Below are 23,252 nucleotides of genomic sequence, written 5' to 3'. Positions count from 1 at the left end.
GCTTTGTTTTTCTTAGAAAAGTATGTGACGCTGGTACAGAAGGTAAACCAATAAAGTCTTGTATTTTGTTTTTTTAAATTGGTTTATTTATGGATTGAATCGTGGTTTATAGAAGAGTCTTAATGGTAAAATAAATTTATGAGTTCCTTCACAAGACTAAATTTATAAGTTCCTTCAGAATTTTTATTTGTTTTCACAATCAGCGTGCCATTACACTTCCTAACGGCAAGCCACGATCATTTTAGAGCTCGGCAGGTGAGTGTGTAGGCAAATCTGTAGAGTTGAGAAACACAATTTTTTTCCGATAATTATTTAGTTCATTAAACTATTTTTAACAAAAAGCGAAAATAAAGCATTTGCCAAAATAAAGTTTTTATTTTGGTAGCCACATCCATCACCTCATATTGTAATAGTTTCTAGGTAATGGTAATAAATTTTATTACGATTAAATCGTAAAATTTATTTCATAATAGAAGATATTTAACATGGTACCGACTTTGATCATTTCTGTATAATTTTTTCTAAAATTATGATGCAATGATTACATTATGTCAGGGAATGCGTAATAATTTTTCTAAACGATAAATAATCAACCTCTATTAAAATTTTAAACTTTAAATATGTATATAATTTGTTTTATTTGGTAGGACTTATCGAAACTACCAATTTTTTTGTATAATGGCATTACAGCAGGATTACTTTTCTGCAGTAAATTCATGTATCTGCATGTAATCATATGAAAATTTTAATAACAAAAAGCAATTAAATAGAATATTGTAATCTTTTATTGAAATTTTTTGGAAAAGTACGTTATAAACTGCCTTTTGCAAATAAAAATTATATTTTATTATAATAGGTTAAACAAAATATTACAACAAAATATTACAACAAAATTTTAACTGATTAAAAAAAATTTATTTTTTGGAAATAAACACATCACAAAAATTCTAAAAACCAAATTATAAAAGTATTTTATTCCAAAAAAAAATATTTATGTGGCATTTTAAAAAAGAAAGATGCTATAAAACGTTCTGAAGTGAAAAGATGACATTAATTTTAAATAAACTAAGTTGACAGTAGAGAAAAATAGATTGAAGACATTTATATGAACAATGTTATAAATGAAACGCATACGAATAATATGTATTTTATAATATAATATAATAAAGGCATAAGAAAAAAGTTGAAGTGTACTTATATCGTACATACATATAACTTATATGTTACGGAGACATTGTGCAGAAAATTTTAAGGGCTGCCATAAGAAGAGTAAAAAAAAATGAACATTTCCGTTTTATCAAGTTACCAAGCTAAGAAAATTTTACCAACAAATTAAGGTGGTATTTATTATGTATATAAACTTAAAAATTAATCTGATAAAATATATAATTGGGAAAGCGTTGCAAAAGCCTTAAATTTTAAGGAATACTGTAAGCCTTTCCTAAAATATAATGTATTCTTCATACAAACTTGATATGTGAAGTGAAGTGTCACAACATAACCTCCCTTTTTATATGGAATGCGATAAGTAAATGTCCTATGCTAATTAATCTATGCAAATGTATACATCATATTAAGCCCTTCTTTGATTAATTTAAGCTAAATGGGAAATAAAGCATTTATTTAAATAAAATAATTTTATCGAAGAAGTTCGAAAACATGTTTCGTTTTCAAGAGCAATTAATTAAAAATGGTATTTTCAATATTAAGAAGAATATGAGCAACAAACAACACTCTTTTCTGTTTTAAAATAAAAAATGTCAATATCAAGAATTTAGGATTTGACGAAAAGGTTATCAAATCAAATAAGAAATTACTTAAATGGCAACCTTGTTTGTTACAATACTACTTGAAACTTAACTTCCAGCTGAAAGATTTCAAAAAAATACTAACACAGTCGCATATAAAGTGAAAAAGAGTATGCTCTGCTATAGTTGCATTTGTATATGAATTTGTATGAATTTCGCTTTGCAGAACTGTGAAAAATACAGAAGGAGAAGCATAAAAGCGTTTTTGTAAATTAAAATTCAGTTGAAGTTTAAGTTTTGTGCTGTGTTGTTGAGTGAAGCCAGAAGCTCCTCGGCATTTGCTCTAGTCTTTTTATAATTTGCAAAAAAAAAAAAAAAAAAAAAACTATAAAATTTTACATAAAAAAAATAAACATATTTGCAAAATAAAATTAAAAATGTAAAAATATTAACATAATTAAACACATGGAAATTACATACCAAGAAAATATAAAAGGAAACTGCTGTGAATACTCTATAATACTTTTATTTCTAGTTAAACAAGCCAATAATCAAATATTTTGGGGTATATTTTCCATTTGAAAAGAATACATTTTCAAAATTTGGATAACAAAAAAATCATTTGCAATGATATATTAAGGTAAGTGAATTTAATGTGTTAATTGTACATTTACAAAGTTTTAAAAGGAAATTCGCCATTATTAAAGAGCATTAAAAAAAAAGAATTTTTATAATTTAAGCATAATATTAATTAAAAAACTAATTTATTATAAATATAGAAGTGTTTTAAAAAATTTTCATTAAAGAAAATATGTTTAAATAGTAAAAATTTTAGAAATTAAAATAAATCCTGGAAAATTTAAAATAATTTTCGTAATGATCCGCCATCTTTAATTTCCATGAAAATTTTTCTGAACACAATTCTCTTTATTTAAAATTCTTAAATTTGCACATGTATGTAAATGTGTACAGGTTTCGCATGAATTTTATATAAATTTCATAATTTGAAATATCAAGACAAGCCTAAATTTAATTTTTAAAAATTTTCATAATTCAAATATGGTGGGAAATAAAGTAAAAATTATGCTTCAAGTAGAAAAAAGCTGGCGTCATATTGATGGTATCCGCCATTTTGAAAACTGACGAAAATAAGTTTTCACTCATTTTATACGATAATTATATGTAGGTACTTTTTTTTTCATTTGATTATGTGTACATGCATATGTATGTACCAACTATTGTTATACATACATTATTGCTAGCTCCGCATATTAAATATGTACATACTGAAATAACACCTATTATATAGTATGGACTAATGTACAGATTATGTACATATTTTGTTTTAGCTGAATGTATTGGTTTTTTTTTTCTCTTTTCCTATTATGTAGGTTCTTTTTTTTTTAAAATGTTTTTAATTTTTTTATTTGGTTTTGGCGTTGGGATAGGTAAAACATATGGTTGTGTTTGTATTAAATTTACATAGATACAATATAAATGTGATTTGATTTTTATGTTAAATTTCTCTACATCCCTATGCTTTGTTCGTTTAATGTATGTATGTGTGTATGTAAGTATATCTTTTTAATTTTACAGCAACTATGACGAGACGGATGGATTTATACATTGTTTCGTTTATAGTGTTTTCTCTTTCTTATTTAAAATTGCGGTAGTTTATTAAATGTATTTCTGTTTAACATTAAATAATTTTAAAGTTAAAAAAATTAAATAAGTATGGATGTAAGTGCATATGCGTATGCACATTGAAAATAATTTTTTTTAAAGATACATTTTTGTTTCTTTGACATAGGAAAAAACATAAGTAGGCAGGTATATGTAAAATTAGTTTTGTGTGCATTTAATTATGTGCGATGCGAGCATAAAGTTCACAATCCTGGAAAATATTTTTCATTTTCCAAATATTAAATGTGTATAGGAAATTTCAATCATTTTCAAAATATGTATAGGATTTTTTTTAAAACTATTGTGTTATGAATTTTTTTATATATTTTTCACAATGGAGTGGGTACATCAATATGCAAATTACACAAGATTTCAGGTTCTTTTTTTTTGTTTCCAAAAAAATTTCACCCATTTAAAAATGAAAAATGGAGTTTCTGAATTTTGTGTACAATTTTCTAAAATAAACAAGCTATACATACATACATAAATATGAGTCTACTTTCAAAACTTTCAATAACTTTCTCAAAAGTTTTAGCATGAAATATGCAAAGGCAATCAATATTTTCATTTTGTTTTATTTATTTCGAAGTCGCCTGTACAGTATTCAAAATACTTCAATAAAGCCCTGTTTACTTATTTTTAATTGATAACCAATAAGTTTGTAGACACGTTTTTTTATTGCTATTTTTTTTTCGTGCATACCTACATTCATGAGGGAAATGAGCGATTAAAGGCATGTAATTATCTACTTTCTTTGTTTAACTTTTGGATTTAATAATACATAGGCAGCCTAACGCAGTGTACCTTTACGTCAAATTGATAATGCCAAATGTTATGTTTTAGCAAATTTTAGCATTATACCATATAGTGTTGTGTTTTAAATGCAACGAAAATTTTCTTTGCGAATATTCCGAAGAAAAGTTTAAAGTTTATTGTGTGGTGTGCTAAAGCAGTAAACTTTATGACTTCATAAGTTTAAAAATAATAAAACATTTTTCAAAGTGATGTTTCGCATTTTTTTCTGCAGTTCATTGTTGCACACACATGTACTTTACCTGTTAACAGCCTAAGTATATGTTGTTGTCAAACATTTTAAAAATATTTAAAAACAACGATAAATGAACACAAAACTGTACGATTGAGTTCTCATACGTTTTATAAAATGTAAAGCTTATAAAATGCTATAACGCAGATAACTCATAACTGTACAGATAAAAAAATTAATTTTCTAATGATAACTACTTGTTTTTCTGTTTGCTAAACAGAAAATAATCGCAGCGGCATTTCGTTCAAAGAAGGTGTGCTTTAAGTATTTTATGGTGTATTCAAGCATTTTCTAGCAACACTTTATGTTGTAAAAAATAAAAACAAAGAAATAACATATTTTATGTTAGCTTTAAAAGTTATTTGCTAGCTATCCATGTATTAATATATCCACGGTTTAAAAGAAATTTTAAAAATACTTTGCACACCTATTTTTATATACATCTTCAATATAATTTGTACTCGTATATGATGTATATATTCAACAAATAAAAATGTTAATTTTACATACATATGTACATATTTTTGTAATGTCTCAAATTGGTTAAAATATTTATGTATTTTTTAAGATATTTTTATATTCAATACCTTAAAACATAAAAGGACAGAGAAAATTTTTTTTTCTAGTGTAAACTCCAATTATAAAAAAAATAAGAGGCCTTATACTAGCCAGGACAACGCTAACAAGTTTTTTTTTTCTGGAAAGTTTAATGTTTCCTGAAACAAACACTAATAGGTAGTAATACACGGGTGTACCTACCTAGTGCAATAGGGGGTAGGTGCCATTTTTATTTTGACTTAATTTTTTTCCTTTTTCGTGCTTTAACAGCAACTCAAGTTTAAAAAATAGTTTTTAAACTGAAATAACAAAATAATTTGACATGTATAATATTTATTTGACATGTATAAAACGCATTTAGGAAAAGTGTACAATTTCAAGAACTTTTACTAAACTTGTTGGAATTTGATACTTTGTTAAGTTTACGTAGTAAACGCATTATTAAAGTTACGGATACTTTACGTATGACAATATATATTATATTATACAAGAATATTGAATTAGGACAGAAACATGCAAATATTTAAATATACTTCTTTTTAAATGTAGATTATAATATATTTACTATTAACTTTAACAGGTTGGTTGCATTAACTTAGCGTTATGTGCAATTATTTCATCAGATTTTTTTATTTTATAAACGTTATAAGCCTCAGTCTAAACATATTTAAACATAAAAAATATATAGATTCGATAACTCGAGGAAGAAAACATTGTTGTCTTAGCAGGGGACATATTTACATGTTTATGATTAAAATATGAATTTGTCCCACAGCCATGTTTAAATTATTGCAGGCAACAAATCGTAGGTGGAACCTTAAATTTTTTATTATTTTTTTGAAATATGGTTTAGTTTTCTTTTATTAAAATAAGGTAAATAAAAATGCAAAAATTTTCAAAATGAGCATAATTTAAATATCAAAATTAACATCGCTTGTACAATTTATGAAACATGTTGAATATTTCAATAAAATTTGTTTTTTTTCTTTTATGAATCTACATATATTCCTAATTAATGTATAAGGGAGTTTTATACATTTTAAGCCTTTTCATAAACACAGTATATCGCCATATAGAGCGAGAACTGCTGCATAATATTTGTATTAATAAACAAATGTTGCTAATCAATTTTGTTCATAAACATTACTAATCTATCACAAAAATATCTTAATTACTAGTTTTTGCAGTTTGGTTTTACACTTTTAATTGTTAATTATTGTACTTGAAAATAACAAAATTTCTTTTTGCTTTAGTTTTCTTTTTTTGTTTTTGGAAAAATAAAAATTAAGTATTTTTCCTAAAATAGAATTTTCCACTATTTGGTCCAAAAATAAATAATTTTTTTTGTTAACGGCAATTTTTGTTCATGAACGCAATACTGCAAATTCAAAATAACAAAAGTTTTTATACAACTGTCAAAAACATATTGCGTATGTATCACATTATTGTTTTGCAGCATTGTGTTTATGAAAATCTCTTATAATATAAATTTTATTTCATTTTGATTTCATATTTTGTGAAATTATAATTTTTCAAACGTAAAAGATTAAATTGAAATAAATGTTAAATATTATAAGCACTATACTTATACATACAGTTATATACTATATTGTCAAGGAAAATCAATACAGATCAGGTATATCATAAATACAATATTAAATAAAAATCTCTTTCTATACACAAAATGTATGTACATAAATCTTAAAATCAAACACGTACTACACAAATACATATAATGATAAATATTGCTAGATTTATTTTTTTCTTTCTTCTTTTTGTTGACATACCCTAAAAACAAATAAAAACTAAGTAAAATTAATTAAATAAATTTAATATTTCTTCACTCAAAAGCCGTGGGGATCTTTTATTGTTATCGACTTTAAGGTATAACTGTCATTCGCTCTAATATTGGGAAATAAAATTTGTTAATGAACTCAATATAAGAGGTAAAATCTGAGTGTGCGCTAAAATCTATGCCGTTCTTTGTTCCCTTAAAAATCGTATTGTTTTCAAAAAAGGAAAGAAATAGTAGTATATGTGTATATGTAGATATATTAGTATGCTAAAACGTCTCCCCCTTAACACATAAATAAGTAATATAAGTGCGTTTTGAAACATAAAATAAAAAACACATTAATGAAAAGGGCCGAGAAACTTCTATTTTTGAATACATAGATTTTTCTGGTAAAATTAAGTACAGTTATACAAAATTGAATAAATTTTTAGTGAACATTGTTAGCATAAATATTTTAAAAAATGGAGGTCGAGGCCTATAGAAAGTTTTAAATTTTATTTTTGTATGTAAAATTTTGTAGATACTTTATTTTGTTTCAGTAACTCGTTAACTATAAAAAGTATAATATCTTCTATAAATGTATTATACTGTTCTGCATATAAATATATACAGTCGCCTCAAAATTAAATATAACATTCATTCAATGTTATACTTACAATAATAAAATTTGAAAGATTCTTTTGGGTTGCATTAGGTTCGTTGATAGACAAAATATTTTTACAATGTCGCGAACACAATATCTGATGCATGATGGAAAATTTAATAGAACGAATCTTTGTTTTTTCACATACATACATTGTGCTTTAAGGATCCCAAACACTTAATTCTCATGAAGTAAAATTTTCATGCTGGAACGTAAATTTAAATTGAGTTGTTTCTGTTTTTTTTATCAGTAAAGCGATCTAAACCATAAACACTATATGTAAAGGGGAAATTACTACTTCACATTTCCCCGAAGTGATTGATGTATTTTGTTAGCTTTCAGAGCACGCTTTTTCAAATTAATTTCTAAAAAAATTTTTAGAAATGAATTAAAACATGATTTTGGGTTTGGGACATTTTCCGAAATGTCCCAATCTTGATGGATAATCAGCTTAATCTATTCATGTTATACGAGTACATAATTATTTTTTCACAAATTCTTATGAAATTCTTAGCTACGAGTATATACACATGTACATAAAATTAAAATTGTTAGCAAATGGAAGACAATCTACTTAAGTATTAACAAACCTACTTAAATATAACATTGAGATAAAATACTTATGAATTCTTATCCAACGCATATTAATTAGTTTTGTATTCAGTGAAATACGTACTTACATATATTTTGCAGGAGAAATTTTTTATAAAAACAAAAAATAAAATTATCGATTGTGCTTTTCCGTTCACACACATGTAATGTAAGCTTTGCTAGTGACTAACCAAATTTATACAAAAATTGTGTACGTTAATAAAAATATGTATAGAGAAAATGAAATATAAATTACATATGTATGTCCAGTGCAAGATTTTTTCAATTCATTATGGGGTACTTAAAAGTTTTAATAACAAAAATGTACTGAATAGATAAAAAAATATACAAGTATGCGTTTAGTTGTTAAAGTACAGAAAGGCAAATATCGGGTTTTCCTTTATATAAGAAAAAATTTTTTCATGAACTACAAAAGTGCTGTAGAACAATGTATGTATGCATGAATGTCCGTATGCATGTGTATTCGAATGCATGTATATTTGTATGCATGGATTATTTATATATATATATATATATAAATAAATATATATATATATGTATATATTGGTAGCATGTGTGCATGCACGTATGGATAGGTGTGAGTGGATTCATGTTATAAATATTATATATGGCTTTTTTTACATATTTACATATATGTACAGCTACAAATATCTTGTACATTAACATAGACATTTGTAGCTTTGTAAATTAATTTTAATTTAGTTTTGTCTCCTCTTTTGCTTTTATTAAATTATCATATTTTTTTGTAAACCGAAAAATAAGTTTCATTCTTATTTTTGTTTGTTCATGTGTGTTTGGGAATGCGTGTCATCTAAATCGACTCAAAACAAAGTTTTATTACAGTTTATATCTAATACATTTTTATGTTACCTAACCAATAAATTTTAAAATTACACGCTAAAATTCGTGCGTTATTATTATTTATTTAAGATGAAAAAATATAAGATGGTAGTTTGAGTTAGGCAAGCAAATGTTTTTATTTTGAATAATCAAAAGCATAATTCTCTTAAATCAACTTTTTTTAAACCCCTGCATAATTTGACATAATTGTTGTTTTGCTATAGAACTAAAATTTTTTTATAAAAACTAATTAACAACTAATTACATTTTTTTTCTGTTTAAACGAATGCCTCTTGTTTAAATGAATGCCTCTCGAACAAGTTTTCAGAAATTTTTCGAATTATTCAAAATTTCGACATTAAAAGAACTTTTTAAAGTTTTATAAAAATTAAAACTTAATATTAGTTACATACGTACACATAGATATTTGTGTTTCTAAAGCTATGTTTTCTAATTTTCACGTAAATATAAATTGAAAAAACAAAAAAAAGAATACGTTAGTTGAATTTAAATACATAAATTAAAAAACAAAAACAATAAAAAATAATGTTCTTTATTGGAGGGGAGATTCAATTTTCTTCGTGATATTGTTTATTTTATTCGAAGTATTTTGTTCACTTTAACAGTTTAGCATTGAATACATACACGTGTACATCGAATAACCTTTTTTTTTTTCTTTTTTTTTAGAAAATATTTGTTTTTATACGTTTTTATATGGGTTTATCATTGTATAAATGTGTATAAGGAAAAACATGATACTGCTGTGTGTGTGTGAATTATGATCAGTTTATTTTATATATTAATGTAAAATTTGTATTTCGAGGAATATTTTGGTCATTTCCGTTGTTAATATTTTCAGTACGTATCAGGTTGTTTTTGTCGAATGGTGGTCGCTTAATTGATAATACTTCTTTTTTTGTTTTTGCTTTAACGATAAAAAAAAAATTTACACAAACATAAATATTTGCTATTTTATATACATATAAAAATATGTAAATGTTACTATTATATCGTAAATACTTTGAACTCGTGTACGAAAAAATTTTTTTTTTTGGGTTTGATGAAACATACGTAAATAAATTATAGCTGTAATCTGTAATATATACGTTCGTACACATATAAATATGCATGAAAATTTATTTTTTTAAATGAAAGCTGAAAAGATTTATGAAATAAAATGGAAAAATATTTTCTATAGTAAGCAGAAATTTTAGAAGTAACAAAGCTTTTTGTTTTAAAAAAGGAAATATATGTACAGTGAGTCAAAGTCAAAATGATACACCTTTAAAAAAAAGTTTTAATTCAATTTTTTTTTTATTTTTAAATCAAAATTAGTTATGTTATGTACGTAAATTACTGCATTGATATGTTAACTAAAAAAATTCAAAACTTCAGTACTTCAACATTTACAGTTAGATTACAAAATAAAAAACAATAACAAAACTTCAAATTTTTAGTCAAAGTGAAAATGATACAGTATAGGAATCACAGTAAAATAATATTCTTAAATACGTTTTAATATTTGGTATGTAGTCCTTTTGCTAATCTAACAGCAGTTAATCTATTTGACATCGAAGAAACCAGCTTTTTTGTAAAATCCGTTGGAATTTTCGACCATTCTTCGCTCAGCACTTGTTTTAGGTGATTTGCGTTCCTAATTTGATGTTGTCTGACTTTGTCGTCCAAATAATCCCACACATGTTCGATATCATTCAAGTCTGGCGACTGCGGGGGAGTTTCAATTACCTTGGGACAATTATACAGCAGCCATTCTCGAACAAGAAATGATTTATGTTTGGGATCATTGTCTTGGTAGAAGGCAAAGGTATGTTCCAGACCTAATTTTTTTGCACTCTCTTGAAGATTTTGTTTCAAGATATTTAAATACATCATCTTGTCCATTTTACCTTCAATAAAATGTAGATTACCAACTCCGCTTGCCGCCATACACCCCCAAACCATCACCGAACCACCACCATACTTTACACTTGCAGTTAAATTTTTGAGTTTCATCTCCTCGTTCTTTTTTCTCCATACTTTGCACTTACCATCTGACCCAAAAATGTTAAATTTGCTTTCGTCGGTATAAATAACATTATTCCAGAACGAGTCTTCTTTAGAACTATAGCGTTCAGCAAATTCGAATCTAAGTTTTTGGTTTTTGTGACTGATATATGGTTTTTTCCTTGAAATTCTGCCATGATACTCGTATTTTCGTAAAACATTACGAATTGTTTCAGTACATACGTCAATTTTTAAATGCTTTGCAACTTCTACACGCAATTTAGGTGCACTTAGCTTTGGGTTTTTTTTTATTTTTCTAATAATCCATCTCTCTGAACGCTCATCAAAAGCTTTTTTTGGACTTTTTCTAGTCTTATTTGCAATTTGGTTGTTCCTATATCGCTCCAAAATATGCTGAACAGTTGACGCGCTTCTATTTATAACTTGTGCAATATCCCTGATGCTTTTTCCAAGCCCATGGTGATGAATGACCAGTTCTCTTTCCTCATAAGACGTTTGCTTACCCATTTTTAAAAAAAATTATAATTTAAAATTTTTAAGCCCGAAAGTTTTTTAAACACTTCTCTAAACACTTTAAAAGAACAAATAAGATCAATTTTATTGCATTCCAAAAAAAATAAATATATTCTAACGGTAAATTTTTAGTAATAAGAATGTGTATCATTTTCACTTTGACTATAATTTTGTACTTTTGCTGGTTTTTTGTTCTTTATAATCTAACGGTAAATGCTAAGTTTTTTAAAATTTGTATTTGTTTAGTTTACTTACCAACGAAGAAATTTATGCTAACAAAAGTTCAGAATTCAATTAAAAATTAAGAAAAAAACTTTGGTAAATGATTTTGTAAATAGTGTATCATTTTCACTTTGACTGACTGTATGTAGGTATAAAAATGTGTAATTAATATATGTGTTACATTTGAATAAAACTATGATACGGATTTGAATATGTTTACATATTTGAATATACACTATGAAAAAAAAATTATTTAGGTATGTATGTAAATTTGTGCTAAATAGGTATAACGTAGAAGAAAAAATGCTTTTGCGAGAGGAAAATATTTTTAAATCTTTAACATTTACCTTTTAAACATTAGGAACAAAACACAGTCTGGGAAAAAAAACTATTTTGCAATCTTATATATATATTTTTAACATTTTAACAATTTTAATTTAATATAAATATTTCTTAATGAAACCGACGCCTTAAAATTATTTTGTCGTAAACAGTAAAACCACAAAGTGAGATATGAATTATGGATATAATCGGAAATTAAAAATGCAGCATCGATGCGTAATCATGTAAAAATTACGTACGAAAATGCATCAATACGGCAATATTTTAAAGTGGTATCCAAAAATGTCAAAAATAAACATCGTTTGAGCATCATATTAATTTAATTCAGCTGTGTATCAATTTGTTTTCCGATTTTGTATTGATGCAAAGTTTTTAAGTGGAAGCTGAGAAGCAAATAATTTCTTATTTTAATTCAATAACTAACAAAGTTAATTATTTCTTTATGCACGATATTAATATTTTTAAATGTTCTATTATATTAAAATCTCCAGAACTTAATTGAAATTAAAAACAAAATTTTAATATATTTTCAGTTGTTAATAATTTTGATATTTTAATACAAAACCTTTTCAAAATGAACGCCAAAAACATGATTTAGAAAGTGTCCAAAAATAAAATAATGCATCAGCAAAGTAAACGCATCACATCGGTATAGGGTAAAAGCACTAGTGGCCGAACAGTTAACACATTTTCTAACTTTAACTTTATTTTATTTTTTAACTACGAGACATAAGGCAAATATTTAAATTGTTTCTAAAAGCGGAAAGAATTCTTAATAGCATTAAATATGTCAAAAAATTGTTGAAATTATATTTATAATAAATAATTAAATTTTTGTAAAAAGTATCACTTTTTCTAGTATCCGAACACCAAAATTTAGTTGCCGAACACTTTTATTCTAGTATCCGAACATACAAATTTTCTTGATATATAGGTGCTTTTCTATTAAAAAATTAACTAATTAAATAAATTAAGGTTTTATTTTAATATAAGTTTTATTTTTAAATGTGTTAACCAAGTTTATAATGAAAAAACTTTAAATATGCAAGTAGGTACAGTTTTTTCACATGATACTTCACCGTTAAATCCAAAAAAGGAATAGAACTTAAATTGAACTTCAAGAATGAAAACTAAAATAACGAATAACGAATTTTAAGAAACTTTTTGGTTTTTTTTATTCTTTCCTCTCTTCATTTTTTAATTGATTTAGCCTTTTTCTACTTTTATTTTTCTTTTATGTCATAAATTTGCTAGTTTCATCGCCATTTAGTATTGAAGGGTTGTTTATAATATTTATATTCTTGGTTTATACTTTTCAAGTGGTCTTCTCGATTGTTAAACCATTTCAGTATGCTCTCCTCAGTGTCTGCCGCCTTTGGTAATATTTTCAGCTTCTCTGAATTTCAATATAGGATTTCGTTTCATAAAGAAACGCATCCATAACTTTCCTATCATTATCATTATGTAGATCATTTTTAAAAGGTGTTTTTCTTTTACTGTCTTGAATTCTGTACAAAGTATTTAGGAGATTGTCTGTTTTCAAAAGGAAGCCACATTTGCATAAGTTAATACATCATTGTGCTTCCTCGTCAGGTGTTAAATATGGATTTGGATCAATTTTGGTTGATTGTTCTCTAATTAACCTCTTACCCATTAATCGATCGAGTAGTGTTTTGGTCGTAATTCTTATTTGGCAGCTGATTTTCGAATACTTAAGTTATTATTACGGATTTTTATTTAAACAAAAACAAGGGGTTTTTGTTTAAATTTTTTAATAATTAGTTTCAGTAGGTCTTTATAATTCGCCCAATTTCACATAAGTACAAATTTTGCATAAAATATTAAATAGTAAAAATTTTTCTTTAAAAAATTGCCACTTCTACATGCAATATTTTAATTATTTTAAATATTATGTTTATAAATATTATGTTTATAGTAAAAATAGATATTCTGATAATTAAATTTATTTACTTAATGTATTAATAATTAATTTATGTTCCTACTATAACCTTTATAAAAAATTAATTATATACAAATTTGGTTGTTCGGATACTAAAATATGCATCTTTTTCATATCTTCAGAATCCGAACCCACTGTTCGGAAACTGAAAATATAAAAAAATGTCGGCACCAATATGCGAACTGCAAAACTTTAGTTAAAAATTACTCTTTTGTTAACGTTTTATGATTTTTTTAACAAAATTAAGCAAATTCCAATGAAAATATATACTTATCACTAAATAGACCTTAAAATATATCAAAAAAAGACTTGCTTTCCACACACAGTTCCACTATTTTTTTTACAAAAAAAACGCCAAATCAAACGCTTTTCACAAACCACTAACATAAACTGACTTATAATTCAAAGAGCATAAAAGTAATTTATTTGAAATTTTACAAGCACTAGCCCAAAACATAAACATTTTTTTTTGCGTTTTTGGTTTGAACGATTTCTTGGGAAAATTTCTTATTTTAAATAAAAAACCAACGAAGTGTTCGGATACTGCAACTGTTCGGAAACTAGTGCCTCTACCCTAGCAACTTTTTTTTTTTTTTTGCATCGACGCTGTATTGATGCACATTTTTTATTACTTTCCGATTATACCCCATGTCTTACTAAGTTTTATGCAATTTATCCATTTGTGAAACTCTAGGATTTCCAGGTTTCGGAGGTAATAGGTACCACTTTTGACGTATATGTCGCAAAGCACAAAGAATTATATTAGATTATACTACTGCACTAACCAACTTTGTATATCACCTTTCCATTTAATTTGTATACTACTACTTAATGTCTTTATATTTAAGAAGTTCCAATACTCAATTTTTTACGAAATATTACCAATTTTTGAATTCGTTTCTGTTTTTTTCTTTAAATGCCACTGATCGTGTCATTAATGTCTACATCTAACAAGTCTCAATACTCAATTTTTTTTTACGAAATATTACGATTTTTTCTTTTTCTTAACGTAAAAAAAAGTGTAATATTTTAAAAAATATCAGGATATTATACACATTTTTTAAAAAGCTTCCCATTTAAATTCTATTGCACGAAAAAGAAAGAAAAGTAGGAGGAAAGCAAAATGAAAAAAAATTCAAATTCATATTTCAGTATGCTTTCAAATGATAATGAGGAAGGATGTATGATTTTTCATGCACATTTTGTATTTCTCAATAAGGTAAGTTGAGTAGTATCGGCTAACAAAAATGTTAATAAAAGTAATATAGGTTGACACATTTCAACAATTTGAATTATCTCATTTCGTTTATTTATACGTTACTTATAAAATTGTTTCAAATAATTTCAATTAGTTTTTAAGTTATTAAAAATAAATATAATATATGTACCTACTTCTAATCAATTTTTTGTTACATAATTATTTTAAAACTAGTTCAAACATGTTGTATTGAATGCTTAATAATTAATTTTTGCTCTTGTTTCATGTTTTAATGGCAGGTAAACAAGAGTAATCTATTTATAAAATGATCCTGGCTGTGTATGAATCTCAATAGTAAATGCAAACGGACAAAAATTTACATGAGTACCTACTACCTGTCATTAAACATTTGGAATTTTTGAGTCATTTGCTGAGATACTATTTATTCCAAAAATAAAAAAAAAAATTTCAAATCCGGTCATAAAAATATAGGTCTTTTCCAAAACCTTTTAAATATTTTTTTGCTCAGGTAATATTTTAAGCTTTAAAAATTTTTAGAAAAAATAAAAATTGAGGTAAAATTTTAAAGTGTATACAAAATTTGTACTGGTAAAATTATTTTATATTTAATTGTATTTTAGATATTATTTTCTAATGCCCTGTTCAAATTTTTTCTTTACTGTGTATTCATGTCAATATTGAATAATTATCCTTTCATTAATTATATTATCAACTTAACACTTAACTTACTTTCTATATCTTTAGTTAACTTACCCTATAAGAAAAAAAAAGCTGTTCACTTAATAATGAAGTGCTTTCAGTACCATATAAAACGTTGAAGGCGAAAGTTGTGCTGGTTGTTTTTAGGCTTTTCTGTATGTATTTTAAGAATTTTAAAATAATTATGAATGAAAATATTAATATATTTAATTGATTTTTGAAATATATTTTTGGAATTTTACCTGCTTTATAATAAGTGTGAATTCATTTTAACACTTCTCAAAAAATAGCCATTTCGATTTAAAGTACCCATATAAAATAAGGTCGTGCTTTCAAGTTTCAAGTTCTTAGCATTGAGACTTGTTAGATATAAAGACATTACTACTACAATATTTCACAGAACGAACAGAATTGTTCTATCGTATGTAAGAAAAGTAAAAAAAATTTTTGTTTTAATTATAAAATTATTTTGTTATATGCGTATAAAAATGCACATAGGTGCATGTATTTTAAATGAATGACTTATATATTAGTTTGAGATTATTATAAACGAAATAAGTATGTCAATATTGACATGAGTATTTGGTTTATTCCAATCTCAGCATGTTCGTTAACTTTGAGAATTCATTTAATACATGTCGTTAGGAGTTTGTGATTTGCACTACTGAGTCTAAACTGGCAATGTTCCATAAATCTGTACCTTAAGTATAAATGATTTTTAGATACACATTTATGTTGTATCTAAAAAATTAATCGTTTTTAAATTGGTTTAGCATTATTTAGTCTAACCCTATTTTTTCGCAAGTACATATTTAAATCTTAACAATTTCCTTCAAACAAGGTGTATACGACAAGATGATTTGGAGGGAATACGTTATATACTTTTATAAAATTTTTCCTACTTCTCAATTTCTTTATTATATTTAAAAATACTTATAAAGATCCTCAATAAATCTTTTTTTTTCTCAGAAAAGAAAAAAATCAGCTTTGATAAAGTGCGTATGTAGCGCACGAAAGATATTAGCAAAAAATAAAAAAAGTATTTTATTTCGAATAAAAGGAAGTTTTCTTTTCAAAAAAAAAAAAAAAAGAATTATATTACGGAAAAATTATCAACCATTGAAAAATTTTTTGAATCCTCAATAAAGTAAATTAGAACAAAATTTGCTAATTTTGGGAATTTTTATATTTTCTGGGAAATGCGAAAACTTACGAAATTATTTACATAAATAAATGGTGTATTTTGCGAAAAAAAGTTGTAGTTGCCTATTAAAAACTAGTAAGTGAGCACAAGTAAATGCTAAAACTTCTTTTCCTTCTTTGGAAACTTTTTATAGTATTTACATAGTTATCGCAACAGTTATATTTACTATTAATTATTTTTATATATCTAATAATACTATTAATATTTTATATATCTAAGTATATCTACCCAAGAAGTAGTTCGACCCTCCGTTTACATCACACTTATGCAATCACTCACCATTATTTGTATACAAAAAATTCTCTTAGCTAAAAGAATTAAGTAGCACACCTTTTTATTTTCATTTTTATGGACATAAGAATTTTTGGGAGAGAGAAAGAGTTTGAAATAGATGTCTACCTGTTTTTTATAATTTATTTTTAAAAGCGGGAGTTTATTATTTTTTCGTATATAAAGTATAGGGAAAAATATTAAGAATTTTAAAAGCGGGAGTTTCATTTCTGTAAATCATTCTACCACAAGGTGGCAGAAATGGTGTATCCATATTACATTTATTGTAATAAATATTTTAATTTTTATTTCAATTTTGTCTTTTAAAATTTAAAACAAATATTTATGAATATACACACATACATTTTTTCCTTATAAATTGCTTTATTTCTACACCTCGTCGACATTGCGGCTTGGCATGAAATCAGCTCGAAACTCAAGCTGCGTTATTACTATGTCAAGTAAGCCATTTGAGTGAAACCGGCTTCAATTCAAGTTTATATATATATAATAATTAGCTTAAAGTAGCCATATAAACGGGGTATATTCATATTACTACATATTGTTGTGTATCTACCTTGCATAGGTATAACAAAATATGAAATTTTAAATTTATAACTATTGTTTTCAAACATTCCAATGTTCTTGTCTAACTTATTTGAAATGAAAAATAAAATATGAAAAATAAATTTTGTTGTTATCAAAATAAAAATAACGAAATTTTTACCTAATTTAATTTAATTTTATTTCAGTTCGATGTTTTTGATACACTCGTTTGTTTAAAATATTTTGTTTCATTCTTGCGTACACAACTCTTATTACCATCTATTTCTAAATAAAAATGGAATATTTTAACACATTATGAGCGGCCGGCCTAGCATGGGCAACAATGTTAACGGGCGAATATACAATGTATATATTCGGATACATAAAAAGTTTAAAGGCCCTATTTCTCAAAAAATAACAAGTTTTTCAAAAAAAAATATATGAATAAAGAAAAAGTCTAGAATAAGTTTCTACATCCATATAGCCTATAATACGATTAGTTCTCAATTTTAGTAGGTCGCAATTTTGTTGTCAAATGTACATATCAAAAATATTTAGATAATGTTATATACACAGAACAACAACTAAAAATATAGGAATAAAAAAACACATAATGAATTATGTATTAATTTTAAACGCTTTTGTCGTTATGGGTAAAAACGAAATGCAAGGCTGAAAGAAATTATTATAAGACCTTTGTGCATAACAAAATAAACTAAATTATAAAATAAATATTTTATAAATCAGTCCCATCAAACAAATTGAAACATTGTAACAAATTGGTCTAGGAACGCGCTGCACTGCCATAGGAGTAGTAAAGTATCATAATAAACGGGTACTAATACCTGTACCGCTTTTGAGCGACAATGCGCGCAGCAGGTACTTGTACTAACGAAAACTAACGAAATGGAACGAGTCGAACTACTTTTTAAATAGATATACTTTGATCAATATCAACATTTTCTTGTTTTTTCGTTTTGCCTTAGTCTTATTTTTATAACCGCACATATGTTCAAAAGGTATAATAAATTTGCTTCACCGTTTTTAACGTTAAGAAATTGAGTACTGAAATTTTGCAATAATAAAAATGGTGAAATGGCAAGTTTATTCGTTAAAAGTTGTTGAAATTTCATAAACACTTGTGATAGTTGACATACAGCTAGGACTGTCGTTTGATTTTTTGAATGAGGAACAGAAATATTCAAAAAAGGGATGCATTTTTCAAAAAGGGGAGCCAATTCCTACATTTCATAAAAAAAAAATTATTGTGGTACGAATAGAAAAAAAGTGTCGGAAAAACAAAACAAAAACTTTTGACGAAAATTATAAACAAATTCGAATTAAAAAATGTTACAATAAAAACTTAAACTTAAAATAATAAACTTGGTTCCCAACTGATCGCATCAATATTTTTAAATAATTCTTTTGAATTTAAACGTGGGGGGGGGGGGGGGGGGGATTCAGTGAGCATGTGTTTTGTTGTTTATGTATTTTTGCCTTGATTCTATTGCTTTTTTATTTTTCGTCTGAAGAAATAACTGCGGAAACTTTCTATTGAGATTTAAAAGAGAATATCTATATCAGCTTTTGATGTAAAATATAGTTTTTTTTACATTGCTATCTATACTATATGTTATAAACAAATATAAGTAACGTTATTGTAAAAAATTAATTTCTCGTCAAAAATTATGATATTACGAGTAATATTGATTTATTGATAAGTAATATTTTTTATTCTATTATAATATGTAGGTAAGTGTAGTAGTTTTTCTAAAAAGTTTATTGGTTGCTGAAAATATTTTAAAAGCAATTCAATATTTCTACTTTAGTTAAGATATTTAAGTAGAGAAATTTTACTTCAAAAAGCAATAGTTAATTTTTATTTCTAGTTTGAATATAACTTTAGATTAGTATTATATTTTACGTTTTCGGTCTATTTATAAATAAGTTTCTGTGTGGTATAAATCCCTCTTTGGTACGAATTCGCAACTAGTGTTTTTAAGCAGCTTTCCAAAAAGTTTTTGAAAAAAAGTGATGATTTGTTTCACTACGTCCGTCAGTCTGTCCGTCTCTGTCTTTAAAATCGAGCATTATTTTCATATACACCTACGAGTAATTTTTTTTTGCTTACTTTCAGACTGCATAATTATTGAAATAGTTTCATATATGAATGAAGGTAATTTTAAAAATGTAGTACATAGCTAGATTGTCATTTACAACCGTATTTTTATTTGTTGAAGGGAAGAGTACTACATTAAAAACCATTGGTTTGACCAGACTTTATTTTTTAATTTTTCTTACAATATCTTTCTCAACTTGAATGGCATTGTTATTAATTTATCTAATCAATTGTTTTGAGATAACACAATTATTGCAGATTTCTTTGTTTTAATTAATTAACTTAAAGTAAAGTGGTGGGTATACGTATCTAATATCATTAAACATTATAGGCTTCTTCAAAATTAAATGTATGAATCATAATTTTGATGTTATGAAATTAATTTTAAAATGAAATCGTTTGAAAATTTGCACTAATTATACGGTAAAGCTTATGTGAACCATAGAGAAATCTAGCGAAAGTTTATTAAGTAAATTTATAGAACAAAACAAAAAGGGAATTAAAATATTTTTTTTTTGCGAATTTACATTTAGATAGTAGTTGTATGACATTTTATCATATAAATAATATTTTACTAATTTTATTTATTTACATTTTTTTTACAGAAAGACATTGAGGTATAGGGTGTGCTATAATATTTTGGAATCAATTCATATACAAAAAAGTTATAAAACGGGAAGCAAACTCATAAGAAGAACGAAAAACAAGAAATAAAGTTGCACAGAAGCGGTGGTAGTGCGGAGGATTATCCACTCCTCTGAAAATATTGCTGGAAATATATTGAAACTTCTTAACGATAACAAATTTAAATAATCATGGAGGATGACCAACAATTTTGCCTCAGATGGAATAACCATCAAAACACATTAATTAGTAATTTTGATAAACTTTTGGAAAATGGTACATTAGTAGATTGTACATTAGCTGCTGAAGGACAATTTTTAAAGGCGCATAAAGTTGTTTTGTCAGCATGCAGTCCTTATTTTGCGGTGAGTATTCAATTTTTAAAAAATTTTTGGTTAGGTAGAACATATTTTTTTAGTAAAACATTTTTGAGGAATATGCGTAAACCCAGGGTCGTAATAAACAATAAGTTTCCAACATTGGGGCCTTATTCTGAGTATTGAATCAATAAGGTGATAATTATTGCAAAAAGTTTGATAGATTATTATTGTAAACACAAACCAATTCATGTTTGGTTTGTGTTTACAATAATGTTCATGTTTCAACAAATGTTTTGTGGCTATAATAAAATTTTTGGAACTTTTACGATGAGTATCACTATCACTTTTTCTATACTAAGAATAAGCCCCATTATTTTTTATCAACTGTTTCTTGATGGCATATCAAACAAAAAAAAGTGAAGGTTTTTTAGAACATGTTTTGATAGTTTGTTACTTTGCATAAAAATTTGAAATCTTCCACAATTTCAAAATTTAAAAAATATTTAGGAATTTTGATATTTTTTGAAAGGGAGAGGAAGATTTTAGTAAAAAGATTGTGAAAAAAGTACAAATAATATGAAGAACAATAAAAATTATCAGATTGGAGGAGTTTAATTGATATTTGCCATTATTTTTTTTTAACAGAATCTTTTAAAAGAACAATACGATAAACATCCCATATTTATACTAAAAGATGTTAAATATCAAGAATTACGTGCCATGATGGATTATATGTATCGTGGTGAAGTGAATATATCACAAGATCAATTGGCTGCCCTATTAAAAGCAGCAGAATCATTACAGATCAAAGGTTTGTCCGATAGACCACAAAGATCTACGGATCAGCATCCAAATATTAATGTACCTGGTAGAATGCAACATCCACACGGTGGTGGTTATACATTAGAGCAAACAAAAAGGCCCCGCTTAGGACCTGTTATTGATACGCCTGATATGCGAGAAGGTTCATCTAGTCCAACATCAAGAAAGAGAAAGAAACTAAGGCGTCGAAGTATAGAAAATGTTATGGGTAAGTAAAAAAAAAATTCTTTTCCTGTTATTTTTTTACAAACTCCTAAAATGATGACAGTTACAGTTCTGCTACTGAAACTTTGTTTGAAGACAAACAAATACCAAAAAATCACTGATAAAGATTAAAAAAAGTGTATATGTATATACAATTCAGAATAAGTCTATTTTAAACATTTTTTATTCATAAAATTTATGACGATTTTTATAGTAAAAATATCATTAGCTAAACGTTGGATTTCTTTTCATTTAGATAATCATGAACACTCAAATTCCTCTGCACACTCTACTCAACCAATTAACACATCGACACCATCAATTACCTCAGGCACAGCTGCTATAGTCGCGACATCACAACAGCAGCAACAGCAATCGCAGCAATCATTACAACAATCCTCTGTATCACAGCAACAACAACAGCAAGGAAATATTGTTGGTACAAAAAAGACTGAAAACGTTTCAAATATTAAACAAACAGCAGGATCTTCTGATGACGTTTTACTGGCTGAACAGGATAATCAAATGGAACAAGAAAAACAAATCAAAAAAGATCAAAATAAACAGCAACGTAAATCTGGACATGATAAAGATGAATTATTAATTGAACCAAAAAATGAATATGAAGAAGTTAATGAACCAATTGAAGATCTAACTGAAGATCCAGAAGAGTTAATGGATGAAGAAGATTTAGATAATCAAGCTGGTCCAAGTCATCATGGTGGCGAAGGCTCTAGTCAAGGTAAACGAAACTGTTTTAGATTTGAGTTGCAAAAACCATGCCAAATTAAATTGCTACTTCAATATTTACTTTTGTCTCAGTAATTTTTATATGATGACAATTCAGTTCTGCTACTGAATGCTAGTTGTGGAAATTAAACACCAAAACTTCTGAAAACTAATTTCAATAAAAAAAAAAACAAAACGGAAAATAGAATAAACAAATAATTTTTTTCCTATTATCATTCCAGGATTTCCACAATGGCCAGCCGACAGATCTCAAGACGAATTCATCATGACTGCACAAGACCAAGGACAACAACGGGACCCACAAGGTAGGCAAATTTATTTCAATTATCAAAAAAACTATAAAATAGTAAAAATACAAAACAAAAGTATAATTTTAATTACAAAATTTATTTTGATTTGAGCACGACATGTAAACAGAATTATTTTATAATAATTTATGATATTCAAAATTGATCATAAATATTATGATTTCTTGAAAATTTATTGGGA

General features: G+C 26.0%; 1 protein-coding gene and 2 non-coding genes across 8 annotated transcripts in view; all 3 read left to right on the top strand.

Moving 5' to 3' along the window:
- The first annotated feature begins 2,023 nt into the window (after positions 1-2,023).
- LOC129611049 (longitudinals lacking protein, isoforms A/B/D/L) overlaps positions 2,024-23,252 on the top strand; it is a 115,886-nt gene continuing 94,657 nt past the window's right edge. For 3 of the 6 annotated variants that reach the window (XM_055523968.1, XM_055523967.1, XM_055523966.1), the window contains exons 1-5: positions 2,026-2,388; positions 20,649-21,032; positions 21,633-22,017; positions 22,270-22,755; positions 22,985-23,068. In XM_055523968.1, coding sequence (XP_055379943.1) covers positions 20,859-21,032; positions 21,633-22,017; positions 22,270-22,755; positions 22,985-23,068 — 1,129 coding nt within the window. In that variant the 5' untranslated portion in view covers positions 2,026-2,388; positions 20,649-20,858. Of the gene's footprint in view, positions 2,389-20,648; positions 21,033-21,632; positions 22,018-22,269; positions 22,756-22,984; positions 23,069-23,252 lie in introns of all 6 variants that reach the window. The other 3 variants (XM_055523969.1, XM_055523970.1, XM_055523964.1) reach the window with 2 other exon arrangements.
- On the top strand, positions 22,063-22,138 carry LOC129611262 (small nucleolar RNA snR61/Z1/Z11). The gene has a single exon (XR_008697150.1). It is a non-coding gene; the product is annotated as a small nucleolar RNA snR61/Z1/Z11 (small nucleolar RNA).
- LOC129611263 (small nucleolar RNA snR61/Z1/Z11) lies at positions 22,841-22,911 on the top strand. Its single transcript, XR_008697151.1, has one exon. It is a non-coding gene; the product is annotated as a small nucleolar RNA snR61/Z1/Z11 (small nucleolar RNA).

Source organism: Condylostylus longicornis, unplaced genomic scaffold, assembly GCF_029603195.1.
Source record: "Condylostylus longicornis isolate FDR11 unplaced genomic scaffold, ASM2960319v2 ptg000048l, whole genome shotgun sequence".
NCBI classification, from domain to species: Eukaryota; Metazoa; Arthropoda; class Insecta; order Diptera; family Dolichopodidae; genus Condylostylus; species Condylostylus longicornis.
Note: the sequence above shows the minus strand (reverse complement) of the source record. Positions and strands in the feature narration are given on the sequence as shown.